Here is a 14,908-nt window from a genome sequence, read left to right as displayed (position 1 = left end):
GTTGAGAGGAAGATGCTGTCCAAGCTTACATCCATCATGGACAACACTCTCCACCCTCTGCACCAGACTGTAGAGGAGCTGAGCAGCTTTTTTTGTGAAAGACTTTTACACCCTGTTTGTAAATAGGAGTGCTACCACAGGTCATTCATCCCTGCTGCAACCAGACTCTACAATGGCAATAACTTGTACAATGTATAATATGCAATTACAATTTGATACCCTGTGCAATAACCTGTTTCTCTATATTTGACACGCATTGCAATAACTATATATATTAATATAAATATCCATCTATATAAATACCAATGTAAACACCCTGTGCAATAACCCTGTATAATGATCCTGCTATAAAGAAAAAAAATAAATAAAAAAAAGCTGTCATACGTGGATGCACTGTACATACAGCATATATCCCATGCACCTCTTTCTTCCTTTGGCACCTTCTTTTTCTCTTTTGACTATTTGAGCTGATGTAACAAGTAAATTTCTCCACTGTGAGATCAAGAAAGTAAGTCAATCAATCAATCAATCAATCAATCAATCAATCAATCAATCAATCAATCAATCAATCAACTCTGCCTGGTGGACTGGTACATTTCCATTTTGTGGTCAGGTTTGCAGCTTTTTTTAACCTGCTGTTTTTTTCAGTATTCACAGACATTTTCATTTGATTTGATTTTCAGTAGCATTTGTTTTTGGGGCTTTATGGAGTTTGCAATATTTATATGCTTGCAATGTGTTTTGCTGTTTGTGATGCGTATAACCACTGGCTTCTGAGATTCTCTTCCTAGCATCTAAAATGATTTGTTTGGACATTCCTATCCAGTGTTGTATGTATGACCACCTAACCCAAGAAAAAGTTAAGATCAATAACATAGTGTATCAAGACCAAGAATTTTAGGGGCTGAGACCAAGTCGAGAACAGGACCAATGGATGGCAAGACCGAGTCAAGACCAAGACCACTGCCCCACACTTCATGTCACAGTAAAAAATTTAACATGATCAAAAATTCTTCTATAATTATTTTTTAAGATCCAGATTTAAATAAAAAGTACAATACATCATACACTATTGGCCTGATCTTTAAAGATTCCAAATAAGAAGCTCGAAATAGCACATGCAATTATTTTTCACATGTAATAAGTGGGCTTGTTGCAGGTGTTCTACAAAAAATTGGTGAGCAAATGTTAAGAAGTGCAAACCAATGTGGTACTGCCCATTAGCTAATTTCATGTTCTACAAACAGTTTGAGAATGGACATGAAAGAAAGATTATGTTCAGAGACATGTATGCGGAAGTTTTACTGATATTTTTATAAATAATGGATAAAGATAATACAAAAAAAATAGTTATTCAACTACAAAATATTATTTTATATACATAAAAAAACTATGACTTTCTTGCAGCAAGAATGACTGTGATTTGTGAGGCAGGGGGATAAAAAAAAATGTCTTTAGCACATGGCCATAAAGTAAAAAAAACATAGGGTAAATAAAAATCAGCAATAATTAGAATAAAAAAAGTATTATTTAATTGTTAATTTATGAGGTTACAGCGTATACTGGAATGGATGCATTTCAAGTCACATTTACCGTAAATGTTTTTTTTTTACTGAAATATTTAAATTTTTTAATCAATTAAGTTTGCAATACTTATGGCTTCTTAAATGCTGCAGTCCAACTTTTAACATTTATAGACTTCTGCTTGTATGAAAAGTTTAGATCTTAGTTCTAAATGATATTTCCAGGACCTTCGCTCAGCAGTTAACGCTCTACTCTATGGCCCGATCTGTTTATTTCCTGCCGATCACCTCCAGCCTGATCCTGCAGGTACAATGGTGGGCATGTCTGGTTTACACATCACTCCAGCACATAATAGAAACAGTGTAGCCTCTAAACAATATCTATTGGACCTATCCCACAGTAATTATAATTCAATTTAGCAAAGGTGCACAAAGATAGGGGGTTGATGGAGCAAGAGCAGTAACAAAATGTATTACTGAGTTTTCTTATTGGTTATTTTAAAAACATTACATTTTACACAAACAAATGAAGGGTGTTAACAAATAAATGTCATGTTTTTTCCTTAGGTCTTGTCTTTTATTATATTAAAGAAAAATCCCAAGTACATATGCAGTTTATTAAGTACAAGACGTGACGGAGAGCGTTAAAAAGTGGTCTATAGACCAAGACTGATCTTAGGTACTATAACAACACAAGCATTGTGAGAGTCAAAAAGGCATCCAACCATTAACTAGGATGCTTTTGCATGCTAAAGTTGGATCTTCAATTGCTTTGTTGATGCTCTGGATGCCTAATGCATCTGACAGCCATACTTTGTTCTTTTTCCTTGACTTTCCTATACAATGGCAGAAGCAATCATGAAAGGGGCTGGGCTTCATTTGCTGAATATAATAGCAAGAGAATTTAGTAATTTGACACTGCTGTACAGTGTCTCAATTTACCAGACAATTTAGAAGTGATAGGACTATCCTATTTCTAAAAAAAAATATTATAAAAAATATTTAAATATTTAATATATAAAAATATTATTTCTAAAATATCTCCAGTCTGCCTGCAACCACTTCAAAGTTTCTTTAGCATCAGTACGTATTTCTCACAGTCGCTAGTTTAACATCAGTCCTGACAATGCTTCCCAATGTCATGGTGAAAGAAAGCTCCCCACGCCGACGGATGTTCAGATAAACATTCCCCTACTTCCACTCAAAGAATGAAAGCAATGACAGAGAAACGTTAACTTGTCAAAACTGTCACAGTATGTCTGATGTAGATAAAGTAAAAGAGACGCTGCACAAAAGCAAAGACGCTGCTTTTACTTCATGTGCTCAATGAACTTGCTGAGAAGAAATCTTCAACTCTGTGCTTGAGTCCTCTCACTAATGTCTGGTCATAATTACAAGTAGAAGAAAAAGAAATCACAATTTAGCCATGTGAGAAGTCACAGAAAGAACGAGTACTTGAATTAAGAAAAGACCGGAATTATGCCAACTTGCCTCCTTAGCAATTTGAATAAATTGAATCCGCCCAATAATTACAATTAGCACAGTGTGAGCTGATGAATGAAATTGTGCTCACCAGGAGTGGGTAAATGATGGGTAATAGGTATAATTTGGTTTTTAAAATTCAAGAACGAACACTTGAATCTAGACTGATTGATGTATGTGTCAGAAGAGATTTAAGTCATTGCCTTCAAACATTTGATCAGAATGCAAGGTGAGAAAAAGACACAAATGACTCCTGCTGGAGTGTTTAAGTGGGCTCTCCCCAAAGGCATGAAGGAACACAGAAAAGATGATCTGTGGGGAAAAATAAAAAACAAAAACAAAGAGCTTTTCTATAAAGGGATGCATTCACCTAACACTTAAGTTACCGGTTAAACACTGTTGAAAAAATACTAACATAAAAATCTTTATAAGCAATTAGCATCTGTTTGTTACACAAAAAACATGATTCAAAGATACTTTGATACTTCGTTTGTCATATTTGGAAATATGTGGGTTCCCAGTCACCCAGATCATAGCCATTCCAAAAAAAAAAAAAAAAAAAAAAACAATCCACTGGACTTTGTATCTAAGTTTGAAGACATTTTGCATCCAGGAAGATTTTTCAATTCAACATGCCAGAATTAGCATTGAGGTCGTAGCTTTATAAAGACAAAGCCTTGTTTTGGCTTACTGTAGAAAACATGCAAAATGAACTGCAGGAAAGGGTCCGCTTCTTAGGAATGAGGAGTCGTTGAGATCTTTTGTTAGCCTGCATTACCAGATACTGGTCTATGCATACGAAACCCCCATCCCCATGCAGGCGACCAAAAAATCTCACTTGGTCAGCCAGGTAAACAATGGCCCAAACGACTCCCCTTTCAGAGGGGAAACAAAGGGAACCTATTTGGAAATGTTTTTTTATTAAGATTTTTATTTTTAAGATATTTTTCAAACTGGTTTGTTTTTAAGCAGGAACCTGCTTAAAGGCCAGACTGATGCATACATGGAAAGATAAGACTGGTAAACACTGGAAATGAATATTACTCCAGTAGATTTCTTTGGAGATTTCACAATATTCCATAATTTACACTATTTTCTCCTAAAACTTTACATCTAGGATAAGCAACTTTTTATAAATGCACTCAGAACTAAGAGAAATAAAGGGGGCTATCAATTAAACAGCCATTGTGTAAATGAACTGTGAGACAAAACAGAATTGTCAAGAAAAAAAACTGTGTAGTTGGATTAAGACCATTTGAACTCTTACAAGAAAAACAGTAGTTCAGAATATAGCTTTTTTTTTATTTCACAATTTCTGTTTTCTCATGTTCAAACAATGAAGATTTTAGCTGATATGCAACACCATCATACAAATATGCTTTTCATAGAACAAACTTGAACACATTAGGGCATCTTATCGCTGTCTGTACGTTGGCGTGAGTGGGAGGCACAATGTGATTAATGTTCTCTCAGTGCATTTTTTTAGTTAGTCAGGCTTTTACCACCAGTTCTAAAGCAGCACTAACATTTTTACCTTAATATCTGCTCTTCTAAGTCCCTGTGATGGTAATCTAGGTGTTTATGAGACTAATCAGTGGGTTTGTCATCTACCCCATCTGGCCCTGGTCGGAACATCAAGCAGGTTTCTGTGAACCCGACCAAGATTGATGTTTTGCGGTATGACGAGCAGCTTTAAGGCAGCCCAATGTAAGGCCATTTTCATTAATAGCCACACACCTCATGCTGTCCTATCCACAGGTGATAATAGAATTTTTATTGTTTATGATTTTGGATGTTAATGACTTGGTGGAAACTGCAAAACAAAAAGAAAGAGGCAATGAAAATCATTGCTTGAAGAGAAAACAGAACTGCATTGGAACAGGGTTAACAGTATATGACTAAGGCGTTAGCTTGGCTGCTCCACCTCAAACAGAAACAAAGAGTGCAAACTAATGCGACAATGTACCGTTAAATACATCTGCTAACCTTTGTTAGTGCTACTAGTGTGAATTTAGAGTGATAATTTTTTAGTGTGCAATTATAAACAAGAAGAGGCCAAATCACCTTTTTAATGGTTTACTCAAGAGACTTTAAACTTTTAGACTTTAGACAGATTTTGTCATTTTGCTTACACAAGTGTAAAACAAAAAGAAATTTTGTTTGGAAACAGCTCACTGGACAATTTCATCTTTTAAAAGTGTAGCTTTAAAAAAAATAGTAAAAATGGCTGTAAATTTACAGTTCTAACTTTTTTTTTAATTTTTTATATAATGATAAAATATAAGAAATATAATAATAAAATACAATACAATAACACATGAAGTGCATTTTATAGAGGGAAGAGCCAGACTTAAACATAACTGACTTGCATTAAAGTAACGATTTGTAAACCAAACGGCTGCTGTACACTAGTTTACATTACACAATGTACAATACCACCCACCTCTATGGACATTTGATTGTGACATGGGTATTCCAACTTAGGGCCCTCTCACACCTTGATGATTTAGACGGCCTATGCCCCACGTCCTAGAATCTCCTAAAACGCTGGCAAACGCTGAACCTTCTACATATTTTTTCAATTTTAGGCATGTACACAGCGCATTCATAACGAGTCCAGAACTCATGTCCAATGACATACTAACTTATGCATAAAGCAGGGCAGTGTAATGCCTATGAAATGTCACAAGCCAGTGTCCTGAGGGGGCAGCAATGCGCCCGGTCTGCATAAAAAGATGTTTCTGATTGCAGTATTAACCTAGCTGCTTCTTACCACCCGCCTAAAAAAGAATAAAAAAAAAAAAAAAGAAGGTTTGCAGGCGCAGCAGATTCAGCATCATGTCTGCTAGGAAGTTTGTTGTTGGTGGCCATTGGTGTGAACGCAAGGAGGATTCATCACTCTCACCTTGTTGCTCACCCTATGTGGCGATGAGGCCAGGAGGAGAACTGACAGTTTCCTCCTGTGAACCCCTTTTATTACAAAATTCTGCCAAAATGCCATTATACAATAGCTGTAAGTTAGAAACAGGTTCAAAGGGCACCTGGAACACGTCATATATGTTGATATGAGTTGGACACAACTTTTTCATAAGTTACGCATAACTTACGCACAAGTTACTCATAGGTTTTGGATAATCTAGACACAACGATTTATAAGTAACTTACAATTAATCTATTTCAATGATCAGATAACTTACCTGCAACTTATGGCCCACCTATGAGCACACACTGGCATACATCATACGTACTTTAATGTCTGCGTGTGCCAGCGGCTTCCAGCGTGATTTAGCTTACTAATAACTTATACAAAACATACTCATAACTTATTCAATGTAAGCCAGCGTTTTTGCCAGATTCTTGGTATGTCAGGCATACGCTGCTCTAAATCTTCAAGGTGTGAGAGTGCTGTAACTGTAGGGTGTGCAGTTAGCAGAGGGTGTCTGTGTTTACCACAGTCCATTTTTTATAATGTCCTTTAGGGGGAGCATGACTTGAAAATGACTTAGTGCTGTTTTAAAACAGTTATGGTAGATTCAATTTCTACAAGCTATGACTGTGCGTTTGCAGGGCATTTGTTTCTGTACTAGCCCTGCAAAGGACAGGTGACCTCTAGGTTTCTCCTCCACTGAATGCTAGGAAAGGTTCAGAATGCCTTCAACTAACGGCATTTTTAACCTATCTCTATTAATTAAAAATTAATAGTGAGAAAGACAGAAAGATTGACAGACAGACAAACAGACAGACAGACATCTTATAAAACGTGTATTTTAAAAGTATTATATAGATTAGTTTTCTATTAGGAGATAGTTATTGTCATCTTACATTTTCAGCTGTAAAAATATTCTTCTGTTCACCTGTCATTAAAAGTGAAGAGCTTTATGTATATTTTCTTTTTCTTTTCTTTATAAACACCTTAAATAAATGGTCTGAATTACTGCTAACTTATTTTATAATATAGAAACAAAATCTAAAATGATCGTTTTTCCTTTTTAGCCATTATAGGCATCACAGTAAAACATTCTGTTGTATGAGGGGTATTACAAGTTCTTTTTTTGCGAGCATTTAGTCATGAATAGAAAATTCAAAATATTGCTAAAAACAGATAAAATGTTTAAATCAGTCATTTATATATAAAATTAAAGATTAAACATGGCATTCTTCTCAATGCATATTCAGATCTGCAAAGGGACTCAAAAGAAATATCCGGAACAGTTGTTAAAAAAACAACAAAACAAAAAAAGCAACACTTAATGACCCCTATGTTCTAAGATTCTCAACCTCTAAGGTTGACTCTATATTCTGTCACTCAGCAGCATGAAAGCCAGATCCAGAGGACATATATAAGTGTGATGTAAATATGTTATGACATTACAGAAGACACACTAAAACAAGACTTACCTTTTCTCACCCTTGTACCACTCAAAAGTTGGAGAAGGCACAGCAGCAGCTTCACACCGCAGCAATCCTATGCGTCCCAAACCAACGCCGTGACTCTTCATTTCGTGAATACTCGGTGGAACTGGAGAAACACATCACAGAACATCTTAGAATAAGGAAAACATTTCTTTTCTATTGTTTGTGTAAGAATATCGTTAGGAATCGAGGTGTGCCTAAGACATGACCTCTGACATTCTGGTCTCTGCTCATTATGTGTAAGATAAACGGAAGGCTCAGGGTCAACAGATGCTGAAAAGAAGAGAGGAGAATGGCCTCCTTATGTAGAGAAAAATGAAGAAGGAAATGAATTGCACAGCATGGTGATAAATGGCTTAATGGAAGTTCAAAGACTGACTGGTAGAGGCAGGTTCTTTGAATGCCAAACGAAATTCCTTTCATGTGCTGAAATGTGGTGTAAATCGCTTTGCCTGTCATGAAGGCATATGGCGGTTTCCAAAGCAACAGCATTTCTTTAGTACTTTTAATATTTACCAAGCTTCTAAAAATTATGCCTTCAAAACATTTGGAATCTTTGACATAAACACAAATTAAATACTGTTTTGTTTAACTTGGTTAAAAAAAATGTATATAATTTGAGTATGATGACGGTTTCACTGTAGAGCCTCATTAACATCATTAATACTTTGTATCCCCAGAACCAAACATGCAGCTTCAAACTGGAACAAATTCCAAGAAAACTGCAAAACTGTCAAAAGACTAAATTCCTTTAAATTGAGGATGAAGACCCACCTGTTTACATCTGCCTTTGATTAGTAGTTCACAAACAAATCAAGGTGAAAATGTTCTCTAACAAAATGATAATCATCTGTATCTAGGTGATGGTTTTTATGTTTTTGTGAGACGAGGATGTTTTGATTATTTGCTTTGAACTTGATTGGTTTTTAATGAATTAAATGATTTAACTTTTCTACTGATGTTTTTAGGATGTAAAGCACTTTAAATTGGCTTGCCACTCAAATATACTATACAGTACAGGTACATTTTCACTTACACTTTTATTAAGAAATATTTTTAGCACAACACTTATATACTAAATTGTCATCGTTAAACAGAGACCGACATGGATGGAAATGAATAATAACATAAATGGCTACAAAAGGAATTATACCCGCTCTGCTCTTCTGTCACATTAGGACTCCAAACCTGTTTAGCAGAAATTGAGACATGATCTCTTTCTTCTTTTTCAAAAAAAAAACAAAACAAAAAAAAAAAAACAAGCTCACTTATACCTAAAAAAACAGCAGTTTCTATGTTTTCGCAACAAGATTCTTAAATCTATTAAGGTTTGAACTGACTTCAACTGAGCCATTCTTTTGTCTTTTCTCTGCTGTAAATTGAACATCCATCTTTTCATTATTTCAGACCAGCTTCGCTGTCCCTGGTTAAAAGGCCTCCTCACAGCTTGATTTTACCTTGACTATCATTCTTTGTGGTGACGGTGTGTTCTGATGTGAAATATTAGTATTCCATCATAGGAAGTTATTTACGAGTAGGCCATAGAGTTTCATCATCCTCTACGGTGTCTATCCTTCATAGTGTATTGCAAACTTTAAGTTATATTTATTATGGTTTGTTTTCAAATATATCTTTATGCCTCTAAAAAACTTAGTAGCATCATGTATAATGATAATAAATCTTTTTCTCTTCCTTAAGTAGCAGATTTATATACAGTCTTTTACCTGAATCTCTGCAGCTCCTCCAGAGTAACCATTCTGTACATCTTTTTGCTGCTTTCTGGTAAACATTTGACCTGCAGGTGGATGATGTCTTGGTAGGTGTGTGATTTTTATGATGTCACAATAATGGGTTATAAGATGTCCAAAACCTGGGATATGGATTCATAATCAAATTCTGCTTTAACTGTAGTGCAATCCTTATCTGTCTAGATGTCATGTCTAAAATGTTCTCACTCATCTTCTTGAAATAACCTTGAAATAATCTTCTTGAAATAGGCCTTAATAGAATAGCTTGATTTCTTGTGAAACAGAATTAAAAATCATAATTAAATACGTCAAAGATACAGTTTAAAATGTAAAAAAAAAAAAAAAAAAAAACTATTTATATCACCTGCAAAACTACGGAGATATTAATAGTAATATATTGCTTCTCCGAGTTCAAGAAGCTATAATACCAAACAGGAAACCAGTTGCTTCGACCAAATGGATTAGAGCTGATACTGGGTAACTTTGTCTTCAATTGTCAAAACTTTCAAACAATAAGAAGTTTGCAGCGTAATTAAGAAGACAAAAAGACATTAACAACTAAATCAAAGTTACTCTGTTCCATTGATCCACTATTCTGTCTAAAAGCATAAAGAAAAAGATTACACTCCAAGGGTCGCTCCTCTTTTCAGCCGTAAAACACCCGACCGGGTTTGAAAGTGAGAGAGGGACTATATAAAATGTTGACAATGAATTTTTCAGAACGACCTGATTGTAAGAGATGTGGTCTGCACCCAGTGGAAAAGGCTTGGCTAAATGCCTGCAAACCTCTCCTTTCAATTGGATCTGGAGATGTTACTGATTAATGACCTCTGCTGGGCTGCAGCAGCCTCCCAAGAAAACTACATAAAGCCAGTTCTGATCAAATATCACCAACTGCAGACAACAGCAGACTTCTCTAATTGGCAGTTGAAGTTTGGGCGTGGATTAGACGTATCATAAAGCATTATGGCATATGTAATATTTGCTTGACATATGTTTTGTTTAATTAAAAGAGTGAAAAGCGGAGCCAGCGTGTGAGCAGTAATTCTGCAACCCTGATAGTCACATCAGATAAATAAGGTTTAAGATTTAACATATCAGTGCAAAAAAAGTACAAACATAATTTGTAGATATTGTGTATAAGCATGGAAGAGAAACATAAAGTGATAGGGTGCTCTGGGATGATGGATGTCCTTCAACAAGCCTTCCTTTGCACCCTAATGAGCACATTTATAAGCTGGCTCTTTGTTTTTTTTACTCTTTTCATATTTCTGGCAATTATGCTGTTACTTTCACTTCTTTAGCCTGCGTGAATAATGCCAAGGTCTTTAGAAAGTGACTAAAGCAAGAGGTGATGCTTCAGCTTTTTTTCATTTATCACTGTGTAAAACAAGGCAGGGGAGGTGGAATAGGGACTGAAAACCTTGAAAATATGTCTGTCTGTGTCTAACCAAAATATCCAATGAATACTTCTAACAATCTTATGTTTTAGATATCAAACAGATCTGCTTAAACCGCACCGTATTTTTCTTGCCTTTTTAAAAGCCGGGAACCAACCAGCAGTCTGGAGGAAAAGCAGATGCTGCCTACATGGTGTCATATTTTATCACATAAATGATAAGCATCTAAAAATGTGTGCATTAGAGAATGTCTGGATAATATCTGAAGCGAAGGTATGAAACGATGGGATGCAGAAAAAAATAAATGCCACCAAACTCAACACACGGCAATAAGAAATGTGACAAAATCAATGCAGCATGCTGACCGACAGCAGCTTAGCGAGTCCTCGTAATCCTCCATTGGTGTCATTGTGCAGCACCATTGATTATCTGAAGCCTCTCAAAGTGTCAGGGTGACCTAGCTGTCGTCCTGTACAGTTACCAGGACAGTGAACACAGCGGCTCAGCCAGGTGAGTCAATACTTTAATACTCACACCTGAAAGCTTTAACAAATAAGAATATAACATACAAGCATAAACATATAAGATTTTTTCTGGTAAAAATAAGAACATTGAACAATATATCTTAATGTAAACCTGCAAAATGTGTATACTGTCATGTGTCACTTGAATTAATAACAAAGGATTTGCTTGGGCAGCAAGCACTGTTTAAACAAATTGTGTTTTTTTTTTCCTTTTCCTTTAGAGTCAATGGATTTCCTATTTACAGTATGGTTAATTTGGTTTACTCATCTTCATGAGAAGTTGTTATAATCCTGGCAAGAAAATACGATTAAACAAACAAATCAGCAAATATAAACTCCAGGTGTTTATCCATTACACCATACAATAAAGAGGTGTCTGATGAGTTTCCAAAATCCTTCTTCAGCATGATAACACTCCCAAATAGGACTATCAAACTCAACAATGCTTTCAAGCATCTAAATCCAATGAACTGGGCAAACCTGCTTAAACCTGAATCTATTGCAACCAATTTGAGTAATGCTACCTATAAGAGCATTAGGTTCTAATGGTTCCTGCACTGATATTTATTAATCATCACAGGAATCCTTATTAGGGAAGCTGGTTATATAATTATGATCGATTTTTTTTTCATCAGTTATTAATGAGGATTTTTATTTTCTCTAAAGAAAGCATCTATTATGAGTAACATTACATTTTCATGCACATCTCCTCTTGTAAAATTGGTTAAACATATTTAATACTGATTTATATTTAGAACCCTGCGATGATAAGCCGGTCTAACAGGACCTTTGACAGACAAATCTTTTTTTTTTTTTATTGAATGCACCATAAATTCTTACAATCTAATTACCCAGTTCTATATTGGCTTACAAGGACAACAATATTTGCCCAAAACAACACTACTTGAGACAGCCTTTAAATCTCAAATTTTTAAAAACAGGGCTGAGCAGATTTACCTGTTATTGTCTCTGCTGTTTGTCAGTCATTCAATATTCAGGACAGATTCTTTGTCTGACAGCTGTATTGTTATTTTTTTTTACAGCAGAGCTTTTTTATACACCATGGATGTAATTTAAATCTAAGTAGCTCAACAGTAAGTTGAAGTTGTCAAAATTAGCAACTATCAGTGGCAGAACAGCCAATGCTTAGAATACTTAAAGGTTTTGTGGAGGATTTTCCCCCATTTTTTTAATTTTTAAAATTTCTCTTAATTTATGAAAAGACCCGCACTCTCCACTTTAAAAAAAATGCACATAAACAACCCCGTGCCCACTCCCGAGATTGAACGCCTATTAAATGCGTCAGAGAGCCTGCACGAGCCTAGTTCTACTTGTGCACACTCTGTTTAAAAGTTGCTGTTCTCAGAGCTCATAAAAGCTCACTATGTCCAAACGTCCGCCTCTAAATTCTTCAGTAACTATTTAAGTAGGGACTATATCGTAGACTTTATAGCTAACTCAGTTAACTTACCATTCGGACAAATGATCACTGCTTTATGCTCCTCATTGGTGACATAACTCCTCCTCCACTGTGTGGTGTCTGCCCCATTGTTGGGCAGCCACAGCCTATAGGGACAGCGGGCTGCTGTGACAGCAAATCCCATAATGCTTTGCAAGGAGAGCTCTCCTCGCAAAGCATTACGAAGGCCCTACGTAAACATATCACCAGAATGATTGACAATCAGGAGGACCACTTATTTAGATGATCCACCCGAAAATAAAAGATCGTCCTCTATACCTTTAAATAATTCTGTTTTTATCTTATGTAAAATTACATTTAGTTTTTCCTCAATGTCTTGCCTAAATACTGATCAAAGGATTAAAATGCTTTGTACTAAAACAGATGTAAAACTCCAGTTTTTGAGGGCCAAAATACTGTGACTTTTTAATGCATCTCCGCCTTAACAAATTTTCTTAAACAATAATTAGTGAAAATTCTCCACTATACCTTTACGTGACCTCAGCAAGAGAAATGGTCAACTATTGGCCACATTCTGTTCTTATTGGCAGGAGGTTAATTCACTTTACAAATTTTTTTAATTTGTTGAACATTGATTCTTGGCACACCAAATTTGGATGAGATAACGTGCTGCATCAGAGATATATGGTTGTTTGGATTTCATAGGCAGCACAGGTGAGTGAAATTAGAATTTCATTAAGCAGATAATTTCAAAGGGTCTTGAAAAGTAATTACTTTTGGCTATAAAATATGAAACTTAATTGTAGAGGGTTTCCCAGTGACATCAGCAAATGCACATCTCTACAAGTTAACTGCTGGCCTGAGACACAGCAACTATGGAAGGATCAGATGCTGCATGAAGAAGTTATAACTGCACAATGTGTAATGGTCAAAAGTCAGATTTTGGTGCTTGGCTAGGCCCACATGCTTTGATGCACATAAAATTGTTTTGAAAACATTTGATACACCAAGCCTTAAATCAATTTGAAGTCTGTAAGTCAAAAGCTTTTAGAGGAGTTGCTTAGATATGAGTAATGAGAGAAAATGGCACATTTGATCCCAAATGGCAAACTTCCTTCAGGGTTTGACCTATGTCTACAAGATACCTTTTATTTTTAGGCCTTGGTGGGTTGCATGTGTGTACCAATGTTTATAATCCTCAGTCAAAGCATGCCCTTGGGCTGATTTTTGGTTTTATGATTAGAAGTTCGGTTTTTGAGGTTGACCACAGCTTTGAGCTGATGATTTAAGTGCTTCTGGAGGGCACGTTAAAACAATTAAGACATAGCCACTAAATAATGGCCGGGATTTGTGTGTGTGGTCATACAAAGATCCATCAAATGGATTTTGGTGCAGATTAAAAGATCTTAGTGGAAATGAGAGCCAAATGTATAGTTATGCTGCACTTCGCCATGCTGCCATGTCAACACCCTTCAACTAAAACACTCCGTGATAAAAACGAAGTTAGACCAATATAATATCTGCTTTCTGTCAACGTTTCAAGGTGATGAGGTCAAACAGGTATGAAAAAGACCTTCACAAGTAAAAAAGCAACTTCCTTCTCTCTGGCGGTGGGACTTTAATGACATCACCATTTGTTAAGTTTCGTTGGGCAAAGGGAATCAATGCTGTCAAAATTTTGAATTTATTTATTTTTTTTGTAAAATGTATTGTATTTCAAATTTCTGAAATTTCTGTGCTGATGTTCTTTTTTAGGGGCCTGGTAACAACCTCACAAACTCAGGATTTTAATAACTTTTCATTTTCCATGCCTCATCTGCTTTCTCACCAGCTTTGAAGCCAATATCTCAAAATCCCTAGAAGGAGTTTGTTAAAGTTCACTGGCAAAAACATCCAGTTTACTTCCATTTGATTTCAGGGCATACATCCATGATTTAGTTTGTCTTTGTCTTGGAAGGAAACAGTTTAGCAGGTGAGTCCAGATGAGTTGATTCACCCATCCCGCCTTATGCCTACTGTACAAGCCTGTAGGCACACTGCTCTGTTCCGGGGTTCCTCCAATCTACAGTATGTTTATTAACATTATGAGTCTGAATAATGAGATCAGCTGACAACCTTAATACACTGAATGATCAGGTTATTCCATTAACAGGTTTACTGTGCATATTCAAATATGACAATGCCACAATTTATCAGGTATCACAATGGAAAAGTAAGACATTATTTTCATACTGTACATGGATTGGACCGTAACCCTTTTAATGAATCCTTGACGCTCCTATCATTAAAACAATGTCTTGGTGTAAAACGAATGCAACGCTAGATTTAAATACAACTTGTAACATTTTTGAAGTTTTCTGAATCATGTTATGGCAAATGCACGCAGTATTCAAAGCTA

The 14,908-nt window shown here is 35.7% G+C and overlaps 1 protein-coding gene across 2 annotated transcripts in view; it reads right to left on the bottom strand.

Annotated features, from left to right (window-relative positions):
- The window catches only part of negr1 (neuronal growth regulator 1), a 221,910-nt gene that overhangs the window by 56,537 nt on the left and 150,465 nt on the right, over positions 1-14,908 (bottom strand). For both annotated transcript variants that reach the window (XM_015389834.1, XM_015389835.1), the window contains exon 5: positions 7,404-7,524. In XM_015389834.1, coding sequence (XP_015245320.1) covers positions 7,404-7,524 — 121 coding nt within the window. The remainder of the gene's footprint in view (positions 1-7,403; positions 7,525-14,908) is intronic.

Source organism: Cyprinodon variegatus, unplaced genomic scaffold (assembly GCF_000732505.1).
Source record: "Cyprinodon variegatus isolate N-32 unplaced genomic scaffold, C_variegatus-1.0 Scaffold475, whole genome shotgun sequence".
NCBI lineage: Eukaryota > Metazoa > Chordata > Actinopteri > Cyprinodontiformes > Cyprinodontidae > Cyprinodon > Cyprinodon variegatus.
Note: the sequence above shows the minus strand (reverse complement) of the source record. Positions and strands in the feature narration are given on the sequence as shown.